At 40.0% G+C, this 16,544-nt stretch overlaps 1 protein-coding gene across 2 annotated transcripts in view; it reads left to right on the forward strand.

Moving 5' to 3' along the window:
• TPST1 (tyrosylprotein sulfotransferase 1) overlaps positions 1-16,544 on the forward strand; it is a 103,161-nt gene that overhangs the window by 24,768 nt on the left and 61,849 nt on the right. For both annotated transcript variants that reach the window (XM_055562241.1, XM_055562240.1), the window contains one exon: positions 7,177-8,122. In XM_055562241.1, the coding sequence (XP_055418216.1) occupies positions 7,278-8,122 (845 nt within the window). In that variant the 5' untranslated portion in view covers positions 7,177-7,277. The remainder of the gene's footprint in view (positions 1-7,176; positions 8,123-16,544) is intronic.

Below are 16,544 nucleotides of genomic sequence, written 5' to 3' on the forward strand. Positions count from 1 at the left end.
TTGGGAATAGTGTTAATAAGCCTGACTTCCATCAGTGCTTTTGATGACTATTGACAGAATCAGTAGAATGAGACAGAGGAATTTAACATGAGATTTAGTGTTGGATGTCTTCAAGTAAACCTTTTCAAGACCATTTTGAAGGATAATACCAGGGTTTGAGCAAAGGATTGACACGTTCTGACTTAAGTTTTGGAAAGATCTCTTTGGCTGTTGAGTTGAGAACAGACTGTGGGGGGCAGGAGCAGAAGTAAGGGCACCTTTCAGAAATCCTGGTGGAGAATCTGGATGGTCCTAGTGGAAGTGTTAAGTGGTGGGATTCTGACTATATTTTGAAGGGAGAGCTGGCAGAAATTTTGTCAGATTTGAATGTAGGGTAATGAGAAAGAGGTAAATAAAATATGTATTAAAAGTTTTTAAATAAAGCACATCTTACACTCTTTGACTTAGCAATTCCTCTTTTAAAAATTCAGAGTAGAAGGACTTCCCTGGTGGTCCAGTGGTTAAGAATCTACCTGCCAATGCAGGAAGATCTCACATGCCACGGAACAACTAAGCCCGGGCTCCACAACTACTGAGCATTCTGGAGCCTCAGGCCGAAATGTAGGTTTCATTTCTATAGAACTCAGGAGTGCACTTGTTAGGTTGTATGATAAGTATATGTTTATATTGATTAGACTCTGCCAGACTCTTTTTTTCTTTAATTTTTATTGGAGTATTGTTGATTTGCAATGTTGTGTTAGTTTCTGCTGTACAGAAGAGTGAATCAGTTATGCATATATCCACTCTTTTTTAGATTGTTTCCCCATATACGTCATTCGACTCCACAGACTCTTTTTTATAGTGGACGTACCATTGTGCAATGTATGAGAACGAGTTGCTCCTTATCTTTGTCAGCACTTGATATTGTCTGTCAGAATTTTTTATTTGAGCCATCCTAATAAGTGTGTAGTCCTTTTTTTTTTAAGCTGTATTATTGAGATGTAATCCACAAACCATAAATTTTCCCACAACCTGGGTTTAGAACACTTTCATCACCCCAAAAAGAAACCACATGTTTGTCACTGCCATCTTCCTTTTCCCCTCAGCCCCAGGAACCTACTAATTTTTGTCTCTACAAGTTTGCCTTTTCTGCATATTTTGTATAAATGAGATCATACAATATGTGATCTTTTATGAGCTTCTTTAGTCAATTAGCATAATGTTTTTAAGGTTCATCCAAATTGTAACATGTATCAGTACTCATTTTTATGACTGAATAATACTCTATTGCATGGATACACCATTTATTATTTACTCATTTATCAGTTGATGGACATTTGGGTTGTTGCTACTTTCTGGTGATGAATAATGATGCCATGAACATTTGTGTACAAGTTCTTTTTGTGGGCACATGTATTCAGTTCTCTTGGGTGGAATTGCTGGATGGTATGGTAACTCTATGTTTAATTTTTTGAGGAACTGACTTACTGTTTTCTGAAGTGACTATGCCCTCACCAGTTTACAGTCCCACCCACTGGCATATATGAGGGTTTCAGTTTCTCCACATTTGTTACTGTCTGTGTTTTTTATTGTTGCTGTTTAGTGGGTTTGAAGTGGTATCCCATTTTGGTATTGATTTGCATTTTCCTAAGAGTAACATTGTTGAGCATTTTTTCATGTGCTAATTAACTATTTGTATGCCTTCTTTGGAGAAGATCTGTTTAGAGTTTTTGTCCATTTTTTATTGGGTTATTTGTCCTTACTGATGAATTGTAAGTTCTTTATATTTTCTGGATACAAGTCCCTTACTGGAGATGTGATTTGCATATATCTTCTCCCAGTTTTTGGTTTGTCTCTCACTTTTAGGATATTGGCCTTTGAAGTACAAAAATTTTAAATTTTGATGAAGTCTAGTTTATCTGTTCTTTCTTTGTCTCTTGTACTTTTGGTGTTGTATCTAAGAAACTATGACCTAACACAAGGTCACAAAAATTTGCACTTTTGTTTTTGTCTAAGAATTTTATCATTTTAGCTCTTCCAATTAGGTCTCTGGCTCATTTTGAGTTAATTTTGGTGACTAGGTATTCCACTTCCTTCCTTTACACGTGGATATCGAGCTGTCCTAGTGTCAGTTGTTGAAAAGAGTGCTCTTTCCTCACTTAGTTATCTTGGCATCCTTGTCAAAAGTTAGTTGACCATGAATCTAATGGTTTGTTTCTAGACTTCCAGTCATCTGTATGCCTGTTTTATAATGCTAGTATTGCATTAATTTCATTACTGTCATTTTGTAGTAAGTTTTGTGTTTTGTTTTTAATTTTTTCACTGCATGGCATGTGGGCTCCTAGTTTCCCTGGCCAGGAGACAAACCTGCACCCTCTGCATTGGAAGCACAGTCTTAACTCTGGACTGCCAGGGAAGTCCCTGTAGTAAGTTTTGAAATTGGGAATTGTGAATCTTACAACTTTGTTTTTTAAAATAGTTTTGGCCAGACTGAGATCATATAAACCTAAATAGAATTAAGTAGCTCCCTGCTTAGAATCTTTATATGAGTCATATCTGATGGTATCTATGATAAAATTTTATATCCTTAACCTGATCCACAAAATGTTTTTATTTTTAAAAATATGTATTTATTTATTGAGGTCTTAGTTGTGATATGCAGGATCTTTCATTGTGGCACGCAGACTCAGGAGTGGGTGGACTCTGTAGTTGTGTTATGTAGGCTCTCTAGCCGCAGCATGTGGGGTTAGTTGCCCCACAGCATGTAGGGTCTTAGTTCTCTGACTAGGGATCAAACTTGTGTCTCTTGCATTGAAAGGTGGATTCTTAACTACTGGACCACCAGGGAAGTCCCTGACTCATAAGATCTGACCCCTGCCCATCTTTCCAGTTTCATTTCTTATTCACTTTCTGTCTTATTTACTTAAGCCTTAGCCTGCTCCTTGAAAGCTTGAAAAATGCCTTTCCATCGCAGGGCTTTTGTGTATCCATTTAGTTTTGTTTAGAGTGCTCTTCTTAGCATTCTTTACCTAATTCCTACTCATTCTTCAGATTTTTACCTATCAGTTTTTAAAAGGCTATGCCAGTTATTTTTAAAATACTTGTTTTTCTTTTCCTACTTAGAAAGGTAGTACATGTTCACTGTAGCAAATTTGAAAAATAAGGAAAGGTATCTTACAAGAAAACCAGAGAATAAGCATTTAATGTTGTAGAGACATCTAATGCTACCTTGTTATTTGGTCCTTTGGCTTTATTTTCTTTATCTGTTTGGAAGCCTGCAAAACTGTTTCATTCACATTTGAAGTTGAACTGTATTTGAAATTTGAAATCATCGTATTTGAAATTGCCAGGATGTTTCCAGATTGAGTTTATTGTCATTTGTTTTGCTTGAAAATGTAGGCCCTCACATGTATAAACTAATGTCTCTTTTCTTCATTTCAGAAAGATTTTTTTCCCCTTTGTGCTTGTGATACAGTTTTAGTTTCTTCAGCCAAAATGTCATTTTCCTCAGGTTGAATCTTAATTCTCCATTCTTTATATTACTATCTTTTCTCTCCATTATTTTCTTTCCTTCCCACTTACTCCCTTTTAAAGTAAATACTGGTGTAACATCTGAAGTGTGCCTTCTATGTTATGGATACAGTTTTCTGCATAGATATTTCAATGCTATATTGCTACCAATTATCTTAATTTTTTCTTTGCAGTCTGTTTTAAAAAAAGGTTTTATTTATTTATTTATTTATTTTTGGCTGTGCTGGATCTTTATTGCTCTGCTTGGGCTTTCTCTAGTTGTGGCAAGCAGGGGCTACTCTTTGTTATGGTGTGTGGGCTTCTTCTTGTGGCGACTTCTCTTGTTGTGGAGCACGGGCTCTAGGTGTGCAGGCTTCAGTGGTTGCAGCCTGCGGGCTCAGTAGTTACGGCAAACAGTTTTATGAGCTACAGCCTCAAACTTCTCAAGCTCTTCTTGCTCCTTGCACACGTGCCGGCTGGAATGTCACACTGGCAGCACAGTGGGGCATGTGCACTACGCTCCCATTCAGCCTGTGCAATCTCTATTGATTCCAGCTTCAAAGGCTCTAGGCCTTGTAGTTTGTTCTGCCTTGCCCTACTCTGCCGAACCTCTGCATCTGCTGAGTGTATGAATGGTGGGGTGGGAGTAGTCAGGCACAAACACTGGAGGTTCTCACTGTTCTTACTCAGTGTTGAGCAGTTTTTAAAACATAAATGCTTCTTGGGTTGTTGTATTTCTTTGGTCAGTTTCATCCTGTTTTATAATTTGTTTTTGAGGCCCGGGGGTAGGGGAGGGGGCAACAGGGAGCAAGAATTAGCCTACCTTCTCATTAGTTCATAGCTAGAAGTCATGCTTCTTAGAATGTATTCTTTTTCCAGTATAGTTAGTAATTTCCCCAGGTGTACTCACTGTCAGTCAGGATTGTTGTTGTTCAGTCGCCAAGTTGTATCTGACTGTTTGTAGCCTCTTGAACTGCAGCACGCCAGGCTTCCCTGTCCTTCTCTATCTCCCTGAGTTTACTCAAACTCATGTCCGTTGAGTTGGTGATGCCATCCAACCATCTCATCCTCTGTTACCCCTTTCTCCTCTTGCACTCAATCTTTCCCAGCATCAGGGTCTTTTCCATGAGTCAGCTCTTTGCATCAGGTGGCCAGAGTATTGGAGCTTCAACATCAGTCCTTTCAATGAATATTCAGGGTTGATTTCCTTGAGGATTGACTGGTTTGCTCTCCTTGCAGTCCAACGGACTTTCAAGAGTCTTCTCCAACACCACAGTTCAAAAGCATCAATTCTTTGGCACTCACCTTTCTTTATGGTCCAGCTCTCACATCTGTTCATGACTACTGGAAAAACCATAACTTTGACTATAGGGACCTTTGTCAGCAAAGTGATATCTCTGCTTTTTAATATGCTGTATAGATTTGTCATAGCTTTTCTTCTAAGGAGCAAGCATCTTTTAATTTTGTGGCTGTAGTCACCATCCACAGTGATTTTGGAGCCCAAGAAAATAAAATCTGTCACTGTTTCCACTTTTTCCCTATCTATTTGCTGTGAAGGGATAGGACCAGATGCCATGATCTTCATTTTTTGAATGTTGAGTTTTAAGCTAGCTTTTTCCACTCTCCTCTTTCACTTTCATCAGAAGGCTCTTTAGTTCCTCTTCACTTTCTGCCAGTAAAGGGGTACCATCTGCATATTTGAGGCTGTTGATATTTCTTTTGGCAGATTCCAGTTTGTGAGTCATCCAGCCTGGCATTTCTCATGATGTGCTCTGCATATAAGTTAAATAAGCAGGGTGACAATAAACAGCCTTGATGTACTCCTTTCCCAATTTTAAACCAGTCCATTGTTGTTTTTTGCTTACAGGTTTCTCAGGAGGCAGGTAAGGTGGTCTGGTATTCCCATCTCTTTAAGAATTTTCCATAGTTTGTTGTGATTCACACAGTCAAAGGCTTTAGCATAGTCAATAAAGCAGAGGTATATGTATTTTTAGAATTTGCTTGCTTTTTCTGTGATCCAGTGGATGTTGGCAATTTGATCTCTGGTTCCTCTGCCTTTTCTAAATCTGGCTTGTACATCTGGAAGTTCTCGGTTCACATACTGCTGAAGCCTAGCTTGAAGGATTTTGAGCATACTTTTGCCAGCATGTGAAATGAGTGCAGTTGTACAGTAATTTGAACATTCTTTGGCATTGCCTTTCTTTGGGATTAGAATGAAAATTGACCTTTTCCAGTCTTGTGGGACCTGCTGAGTTTTCCAAATTTGCTGGCATATTGAGTGCAGCATATATATATGCATACACACACACACACACACACATATATATATATATATATATCTCCAAGAGTTTTTAAGGAATGTGATTATGGCACTGGCATTTCTAAAATCCATACAACAGTCTGGCAGGTAAGAAGTGATGTTAGCCTTGAGTCTAAATTCTTCAGGGCAGCAGGCTGGAAACTCAGGGTTTCTGTATTGTTGTCTTGAGGAAAATCTCCCTTTTCTTCAGGAAATGTGTCTTTTCTCTTAAGGACTTCAGTTGTTGGATGAGGCCCACCTATGTTTTGTAGGATAACCTACTTTACTCACAGTTCAGTCTGTTGATGTCAGTCATTTAAAAAAAAAAAAACCTTCACAGAAACATTAGACTGGTGTTTGACCAAACACTGGGCACCATAGCCTAGCGAAGTTGACAGATAAAATTAAACACCACGCTTGCTCTCTGAAATTAAGGTTAAATTTACATGCACATAGTATATGTGTCTAACGTGTATGCCTCTGCTCTTATGTGTCTGTGTCTTTGGTCATGGTGTATCTTCAGTTTAGAATATTCTTTGTGCCCAGATCTTATCTGTTTTTCTGAAGGCTAGATCACAGACACACACAGTTTTCTTTGCACCCTATACTAGCTCTTCTGAACTACTTCTTGTCACCTAATTACTCTGTGTTCTGTCATGCCATTGTGCTTTTGCACACAAATTTCTGTTGCTTAGTGTAGTCTTTCCTCTCGTTTTATATAAGGCTTTTGTAGCTTCTTGAGGCACGCTTTGTGTGCTTTTTCATTACACTCCCCTGGTCTCCTCTGCTTATTTCTGTTAAGGCACTGATCGCATTTTGCTGTCATTGTATATCTGTCTGCCCGTGAGATTGTGTTTCTTGAGAGCAGGGGTCATTGCACTGCTGTCCTTTTCAAAGCTTATCCTCAGCCAAGCCCAAGTATCTGGACTGTATCTAAATAAATACTTTATAGAATGAATAAACTGAATCTGTCTTAAAAATTTGATAGTTGTATATTTCTTCTGTAATTTCTCTTTAAAGTATAATGTGGAGATAATGAATTCTTGGTGATGAAGCAGCTCTGACTATCACAGATGAACCTTGAGTTAGACTTGAAACATACTTGGGAATATTGAATATTTGCTTGGCTAACTAGAAATAATTTTATTTATTTTTCCATTCTGTGCAATGTCTGTAGCTTCAGTATTGTTACATAAAGAAAAGCTATTTCTGATTAGAAATGTTGATTTATTTTTGCTTTCATTTATATATGCTTGTATTCTAAGAATATCAGTGTACTTAGGACTGCTTCAGCTTCTTTCTAGCTCAAATGTAATGGTGATAACTGATTATTAAATTTGTCAACAACCTCAGTGTGATGGTAAAATAACTTTTTCCTTCTCTGTTAGATGTTGGTCATCTTTCTGAAGTACACTGTCCATGGCCTGAATGTTTTCTGAAAATCATTTGGAGCAAAATATCTGTTTAATAGCAAGATAATCACATCAAGATGGTTGGAAAACTGAAGCAGAACTTACTATTGGCATGTCTGGTGATTAGTTCTGTGACTGTATTTTACTTGGGCCAACACGCCATGGAATGCCATCACCGAATAGAAGAACGTAGCCAGCCCCTCAAACTGGAGAACATAAAGACCACTGTGCGAACTGCCCTGGACATCAAAGCCAATAAAACCTTTGCCTATCACAAAGATATGCCTTTAATATTTATTGGAGGTGTGCCACGGAGTGGAACCACGCTCATGAGGGCCATGCTAGATGCACACCCTGATGTTCGCTGTGGAGAGGAAACCAGGGTCATTCCTCGAATCCTGGCTCTGAAGCAGATATGGTCACGGTCCAGTAAGGAGAAAATACGCTTGGATGAGGCTGGTGTCACCGATGAAGTGCTGGATTCTGCCATGCAGGCCTTCTTACTAGAAATCATTGTGAAGCATGGGGAGCCAGCCCCTTATTTATGTAATAAAGATCCCTTTGCCTTGAAATCCTTAACTTACCTTGCTAGGTTATTCCCCAATGCCAAATTTCTCCTGATGGTCCGAGATGGCCGGGCATCAGTGCATTCAATGATTTCTCGAAAAGTTACTATAGCTGGATTTGACCTGAACAGCTATAGGGACTGTTTGACCAAGTGGAATCGTGCCATTGAGACCATGTATAACCAGTGTATGGAGGTTGGCTATAAAAAATGCATGTTAGTTCACTATGAGCAACTTGTCTTACATCCAGAACGGTGGATGAGAACAGTCTTAAAGTTCCTCCAAATTCCTTGGAACCACTCAGTATTACACCATGAAGAGATGATTGGAAAAGCTGGGGGAGTATCTCTGTCAAAGTGAGTAGATTTTATGTTTTTTATTTGACCCTATATTCAGCTAATAAAGGGGTGTGTGTGTGTGTGTGTGTGTGTGTGTAAACTATAGCCCTTTCCTGGAATAGAGAGAGCTTCATCAATGAGTTCTTAAAAAGTTCTCTAACTGGTTCATTACACTTTCATTTACTTAATTCATTTTTAAATTTATGAATTATCCTTTTTATGTACTTGATGGAGGCAAAAATGGAGGCAAACCCAGTTTATAGCAGTAAAAGCACGGCAGACTTTCAAGTCCATCATTCAAATTTAGTGGCTTCTGATATTTAATTTCCAGATATTTTTGTTAATAAGGATAGTTGACTTTTGTGTAGAGTATAGTCAGTATGAGGAAAAGCATCTACCGTATTGAAAGTGAAAGTGTTAGTTGCTCTGTGACCCCATGGACTGTAGTCCTTGAGGCTCTTCTGTCCCTGGAATTCTACAGGCAAGAACACTGGAATGGGTTGCCATTTCCTTCTCCAGGGGATCTTCCCAACCCCGGGACTGAACTTGGATCTCCTGCATTGCAGGCAGATTCTTTACCATCCGAGCCACCAGAGAAGCCCATAGATAGTAAATTCTAAGTATATAGAACATTTTAGTGAGAGGAAAAATAAAGGTAAAATTATCTAACTCAGTCCCTTCATTTTATAGGGAAGAGGTCTGAGTCAATCAGTCTGAAAGATCAAAATGATTTACTGAAATTTAGGTGGCAGGGCCAGAATTAGAATCTGTCAGATCAGATCAGTCGCTCAGTTGTGTCCGACTCTTTGCAACCCCATGAATTGCAGCATGCCAGGCCTCCCTGTCCATCACCGACTCCCGGAGTTCACTGAGACTCATGTCCATCGAGTCAGTGATGCCATCCAGCCATCTCATCCTCTGTCGTCCCCTTCTCCTCTTGCCCCCAATCCCTCCCAGCATCAGAGTCTTTTCCAATGAGTCAACTCTTCGCATGAGGTGGCCAAAGTACTGGAGTTTCAGCTTTAGCATCATTCCTTCCAAAGAAATCCCAGGGCTGATCTCCTTCAGAATGGACTGGTTGGATCTCCTTGCAGTCCAAGGGACTCTCAAGAGCCTTCTCCAACACCACAGTTCAAAAGCATCAATTCTTCGGCGCTCAGCCTTCTTCACAGTCCAACTCTCACATCCATACATGACCACAGGAAAAACCATAGCCTTGACTAGACGAACCTTTGCTGGCAAAGTAATGTCTCTACTCTTGAATATGCTATCTAGATTGGTCATAACTTTCCTTCCAAGGAGTAAGCGTCTTTTAATTTCATGGCTGCAGTCACCATCTGCAGTGATTTTGGAGCCCAGAAAAATAAAGTCTGACACTGTTTCCCCTGTTTCACCATCTATTTCCCATGAAGTGATGGGACCAGATGCCATGATCTTCGTTTTCTGAATGTTGAGCTTTAAGCCAACTTTTTCACTCTCCCCTTTCACTTTCATCAAGAGGCTTTCGAGTTCCTCTTCACTGTCTGCCATAAGGGTGGTGTCATCTGCATATCTGAGGTTATTGATAGTTCTCCTGGCAATCTTGATTCCAGCTTGTGATTCTTCCAGTCCAGTGTTTCTCATGATGTACTCTGCATATAAGTTAAATAAACAGGGTGACAATATAAAGCCTTGACTAACTCCTTTTCCTATTTGGAACCAGTCTGTTGTTCCATGTCCAGTTCTAACTGTTGCTTCCTGACCTGCATACAAATTTCTCAAGAGGCAGATCAGGTGGTCTGGTATTCCCATCTCTTTCAGAATTTTCCACAGTTTATTGTGATCCACACAGTCAAAGGCTTTGGCATAGTCAATAAAGCAGAAATAGATGTTTTTCTGGAACTCTCTTGCTTTTTCCATGATCCAGCGGATGTTGGCAATTTGATCTCTGGTTCCTCTGCCTTTTCTAAAACCAGCTTGAACATCAGGAAGTTCACGGTTCACATATTGCTGAAGCCTGGCTTGGAGAATTTTGAGCATTACTTTACTAGCGTGTGAGATGAGCGCAATTGTGTGGGAGTTTGAGCATTCTTTGGCATTGCCTTTCTTTGGGATTGGAATGAAAACTGACCTTTTCCAGTCCTGTGGCCACTGCTGAGTTTTCCAAATTCGCTGGCATATTGAGTGCAGCACTTTCACAGCATCATCTTTCAGGATTTGGAATAGCTCAACTGGAATTCCATCACCTCCACTAGCTTTGTTCGTAGTGATGCTTTCTAAGGCCCACCTGACTTCACATTCCAGGATGTCTGGCTCTAGGTCAGTGATCACATCATCATGATTATCTGGGTCGTGAAGATCTTTTTTGTACAGTTCCTCTGTGTATTCTTGCCATCTCTTCTTAATATCTTCTGCTTCTGTTAGGTCCATACCATTTCTGTCCTTTATCGAGCCCATCTTTGCATGAAATGTTCCCTTGATAACTCTGATTTTCTTGAAGAGATCTCTAGTCTTTCCCATTCTGTTGTTTTCCTCTGTTTCTTTGCATTGATTGCTGAAGAAGGCTTTCTTCTCTCTTCTTGCTATTCTTTGGAACTCTGCATTCGGATGTTTATATCTTTCCTTTTCTCCTTTGCTTTGGTACTAAATGAGCTGTTTCTCTTAAGATACACACCTAAGCGTAGGATTGCTGGACCATGGGGGATGTTAATATTCAGCTTCACTAGGTAATGCCAAATTGTTTTCCAAAGAGTTCACAGTAGCTTACACTGCTACTGTCAATATACAAATCCCCAGAAATCTATATCCTCATCAACATGGCTTTTTAAAAAAGAAACAGCAAACCATCTTACTTAATGTTACTATAGAGTACAGCCTGGCTTTTTAATTTTTCTAATTGAGTAAGAGTAAATGGTACTTCATTGAAATTTCAATTTGTAGTTCTCTGTTAATGAATTTGAGCACCTTATATTTTCATTGGTTATTGGTAGTTCTCTTTTATTCCCACTTAAAAGGTTGCATTTAAGAAAGAAAATCGAGCCATTCTTAGAAAGGGTACAGATGAAGAAGTACATAGGGTGACGTCTGTAAGGGTCCCAAAACAGGAGCTTCTGGCCCCATGATATAAGGATACTCTGCTCTCTGCATATGGATATGTTCACCAACCTGGAAGTTCCTAAAAATATAGTGACTTTATGGCAACCCACTCCAGAACACTTGCCTGGAAAATCCCATGGACGGAGGAGCCTGGTAGGCTGCAGTCCATGGGGTCGCTAAGAGTTGGACACGACTGAGCGACTTCACTTTCACTTTTCACTTTCATGCATTGGAGGAGGAAATGGCAACCCATTCCAGTGTTCTTGCCTGGAGAATCCCAGGGACGGGGGAGCCTGGTGGGCTGCTGTCTATGGGGTCGCAGAGAGTCGGACACGACTGAAGTGACTTAGCAGCAGCAGCAGCAGTGTTTGCTTAAAATAGCAAATGTGTATTTTGTCACAGTTTCGGTGGGTTGATAATATGGGCTTGTCTTAGCTGAGTCTCATAGCTCAGAATCTCATACAGGCTGCAGTCAAGGTTAACTGGTAAGGGACTGTTTCCCAGCTCATGTGGTTTTGGGCAGGATTCAGTTCCTCATGGGTGTTGGATGGAGGACCTCGGTTCCTTGCCATGAAGCTTTCTCTCTATGGTTACTGACACAGCAGCTGACTTCATCAGAGCAAGCAGATGAAAAGAGTCAAGGAGAGTGAGCAAGACAGAATTTACATCTTCTTAACCTAATCTCGCAAATGACATCCTGTCATCTTTGCCATATTCATTAGAAGCAAGTCTCTAGGTCCAGCCCCAATCAAGGGGAGGGTATTACACAAAGGAATACCTGGAGTTGGGAATCATTTTAGAAGAAGTCAACCAATCTGCCCTCTGGTTGCCACTGCCTCATATGCAAAATATGTTTTCCCCCTCACCAAGTGCCAAATTCTTATCTTGTTACAAGCTCAGAGTCCTTCATCTTGCCATCTAAATCAGGTCTAGTTGTGGTTGAGGCTTTTGGGTGTAGTTCCTTATTAAATACAGTTCCTTGAATACAACAGTTTTCAATCTGAAGATACGTCTAAAGATACAAGTTATGTCCCCACCCCGCCCCCAATGCTAGTATAAAATGGTGAAACAGGCATAAGATATAGACCTTTTTATTCAAAATGAAGGTAAATGGGGGGAGAGGGCAAGGTATCACTGTTTAGTCGCTCAGTTGTGTCCGACTCTTTGCGACCCCATGGACTGCAGCACACCAGGCCTCCCTGCCATCACCAACTCCTGGACACCAAACCCGTGTCCATTGAGTCAGTGATGCCATCCCACCATCTCATCCTCTGTCTGCTTATCCCACCTTCAATCTTTCTCAGCATCAGGGTCTTTTCAAATGAGTCAGTTTTTCGCATCAGGTGGCCAAAATATTGGGGTAAGTAAAGTATGCTGGGAGGGATTGGGGGCAGGAGGAAAAGGGGACGACAGAGGATGAGATGGCTGGATGGCATCGCCGACTTGATGGACGTGAGTTTGACTGAACTCCGGGAGATGGTGATGGACAGGGAGGCCTGGCGTGCTGTGATTCATGGGGTCACAAAGAGTCAGACACGACTGAGCGACTGAACTGAACTGAACTGAACTGAAGGTATCACCGGTTCATATCAATTCTGAAATCCATCTGGGAAAATGTTAGACATTCTTTGATTAGGTCTCAATTGAATATAAATAATTCTAGGAATTATTTTCCATGTCTTTCAGCTCTGCTCTTTGGGCTCTTGAGTGATCGTTTCTTTTTCATGAAAAATAGCACATATTTTGTAGCTGTGTGGTTTTATCAGACTATCTCCTGCCAGAAGAATTCTGGAAATCCAATGTGTGTTTTCATTTTGTACTGTTTCTGTCTCTTTCAGTCCAGGTTGGTAATGTTGCTGCTGATAAACTTCTCAAAAACTTTATGGGTCCTCTGTAAATCTTACTGGGGTTCATTCCATTTGGATAATAGTTTTCCCCACAAACCTCTGAGATAAACTGTTCTTTGCTTTGGACTCCTGCTGAGATGCCTAAGGGATAATGGGCTTAAGCTTCCTAGAGGCCTTACTGTTAAATTGAGACCTGTGAGGCACACCTTTAATTTGTTTAAATGACTCTGTGTGACTGAATAATTGGGAGCCATTTAGAAGTAACCTACCATTGAGGTTATTTGATTAAAGCAGTTATATGACTCCTTTTTCCCTCCTTGAAGCTACTATGTAAGTTACATTAATACATTTTGTAATGTTGATTTAACCTTGAATTTCTGGTAAATCTTCAACTTAGTGGAGCACTAATTATCTAATTAGTGCTGGATATGATATGCTAACTTTTAGTTTAGAATTCTTACATCTATTTCATGAGTGATACTGACCTGTAGGTTTTATTATTCTTACACTCTTTGTCTGGTTTTGATAGGGATAGAGTAGGTAGACAGGTAGTTTTAGAAATCCCACTAGGGGATTATAGATAGAGAGGGAACCTGAGGGAACTTTGGGAGATCCCTGTCCAAAATAAGGGACTTTCCTGTAGCTCAAACAGTAAAGAATCTGCCTGCAATGCAGGAGACCAGGGTTCAATCCCTGGGTCAGGAAGATTCCCTGGAGAAAGAAATGGCTACCCACTCCAGTATTCTTGCCTGGAGAATCCCATGGATAGAGGAGCCTGATGGGCTTGCAAAGAGTCCATGGGGTTGCAAAGAGCAACTAACACTTTAACTATAAAGCTTTTATCAATGAAAGCATGAGATGTGCCTCAGACCATTAAGTTAAAAAAATGAGGCCTGCATCCTGCTAGTCAAGTCTAGCAAGATAATGATCCTTAGAACCAAGGACAGGACTATAAGGGAAAGATGACATTCCAAAGTAGAAGACCCTCATTATAATGAAAACTGAGATGATTTGACGTATTTTAGTATATGTTACCACCCTTCTGATTTGAATAAGAACCAGGACAGTCCTGGTTTGACCTTATACGGTCAGTCTTCTGCCTGATGTGGAGGATCTAGTGATATAAGCCTAATGTCTACTCATAGAATGAGGAAGAAGGTAGTCCTCTTCCCATTCCCACTTTCCTTTGATTATAAACATGTAACTCACTTAATTCTCGGGCCAGAGCCCCCTTGCCTACCTGCTTGTATCCCTCACAAGCATCCTATATTAATAAATCTGAAGTGAAGTCCTTGTCTATCACTTTGCCTTTCACTGAATTTCTTCTGCACTGAGACATACAGAACCTGAGCCTCAGTAAGTCCTGACACCAGGTGAGTGAGTCTAGTTAAAAAATATGGGTTCACATCCCAGTCTGGGGTTTGGCTGGGTTCAAGTCTCAGCCTGTGGGTTCAAGTCTCAATCTGAGGTGTGAAGTTTCAGTTTCGTTAAATCATACTGCTGGCCTTACAAATTACTTAGAGAGTGTTCCCTCCTGTTCTGTGCACCTTTTGGTTGTCTTTTGCATTATTATTGGATCACATTTTCTTGGTTCTGTGTATCTGAGTAATTTTTGGAGTTATGTTTTGAGTCTCTGAGTCCTGCTAAAATCCTCTGGAGAGTGAAGATTTGTTTTGTTTTGTTGAGTAATCAGTCTGGTTAGTTTCTAAACCTCAAGTTTGTGTCTCCTTCTATGAATAATGTTTCCAGTATCATTTTACTTTTCAGAGTTTGCTATACTGCTTTGGGTTTTGTCACTGACAAATCATTTGTGAATTTGGAGCATCAGTGGCAGTTTATTTCATAGTTTAATTCTCAAAGCCTTTGCTGTGCTACTTGCATCTCTCCCAGGTGTGAGTTGGAAGTTGTGCTAACTCATATGCAAAATTATGGGACATGTTCTCTGGCTCTCTCTTTCCCTTGATTTCCGCCCCCACCCCCACCCCACATACTAGCTGGGGCTACATTTCTTGTTATTCTGGCCTGAAGTATGGCTTTCTCTCAGTTTTAGCTGCGTGCACCATCACTGTGTATTTCTGCATGCTGGGTGTCACCATGAGGGGAAAGAGATGAGAGAAAACTGTCAAGAATAACAAGGATGTTTCCTATATTCTTTAGACCCCAGGGCTCCCTTTTCCCATTATTTTTTGCCTAAAAGATGGGATTTTGTTCAGTTTTTGCTGCTTACATTTGTGCTTCGGGTGTACTAATTTTTCTTTTATTCTAAGGATTTTAATGTTTCTAAGTTTTATTTGGAAAAGTCTTTAATTTTTGGAAGATTATTTTTGTTCAATTCAGTCTGGGTTGGCAGCAATTTTCTCTTAGTACTTTGAAGGTATTATTCCACTGTCCATTAGTTGCAGTTGTTGCTCTTGAGAAATCTGCTGTCAGTCTAATTGTCAGGTTTTTTTTTCCAGTTCTTTTTTTATATGACATTTCCATGACCATTTTAAGGTCTCTTCTTTTGTGTTCTGTGTTTTTACTAATATATTTTGTGAATAGGTATCAATTTCTTTAAAACACAGAAAGTGAAAGTTGCTCAGTCGTGTCTGATTCCTTGCGACCCCATGGACTGTATAGTCCATGGGATTCTCCAGGCCAGAATACTGGAGTGGGTAGCCTTTCCCTTCTCCAAGGGATCTTCCCAACCCAGGGATCAAACCCAGGTCTCCCACATTGCAGGCATATTCTTTACCAAATGAGCCACTAGGGAAGCCCAAGAATACTGGAGTGGGTAGCCTATCCCTTCTCAAGGGAATCTTCCTGACCCAGAAATCGAACTGGGGTCTCCTGCATTGCAGGCGAATTCTTTACCAACTGAGCTATGAGAGAAGCCCTTAAAAGATAAAGGTTATTTAAATAATTTCTTCTTGAATATGTTTTGTGTCTTTCAGAAGGAGTTTGTCCATTTTTTCTCAGTTCTTGAACCTATAGGCATAAATTTTTTATAGCATTCCTTTATTGTCATTTTTATATCTGTCGAATCTGTAACAATCTGTGGAAACTGTCATTCCTGAAATTGGTAATTTCTACTTGGAGTCTGTTGGGCTTTTTGAATCTGGATTTTATAGTTTCTATACAATGTGGGAAAACTTGTACATTATTTCTTCAGGTATATTTTTTTCTCTTCTCTTTTGAAGGCCCCCAACTATAAATATGTGAGATTGTTTGAAATTGTTCCAGAGCTCACTAATGCCTTTTAAAAATTAAAAAAACTTGTAATTGAAGTATAGTTGATTTATAATGTTGTATTTCTACTGTATAGCAAAATGATCCAATTATGCATATATACTTCCTTTTTTATATTCTTTTCTGTTATGGTTTACCACAAGGTGTTGAATATAGTTTCCTGTGCTATCCAGTGTGTGCATGTGTGCTCAATCGCTAAGTTGTGTCTGACTCTTCGTGACCCCATGGACTGCCAGGGTCCTCTGTCCATGGGATATCCCAGGCAAGAATACTGGAATAGGTTGCCATTT

This window comes from Bubalus kerabau, chromosome 23 (assembly GCF_029407905.1).
Source record: "Bubalus kerabau isolate K-KA32 ecotype Philippines breed swamp buffalo chromosome 23, PCC_UOA_SB_1v2, whole genome shotgun sequence".
Lineage (NCBI taxonomy): Eukaryota > Metazoa > Chordata > Mammalia > Artiodactyla > Bovidae > Bubalus > Bubalus kerabau.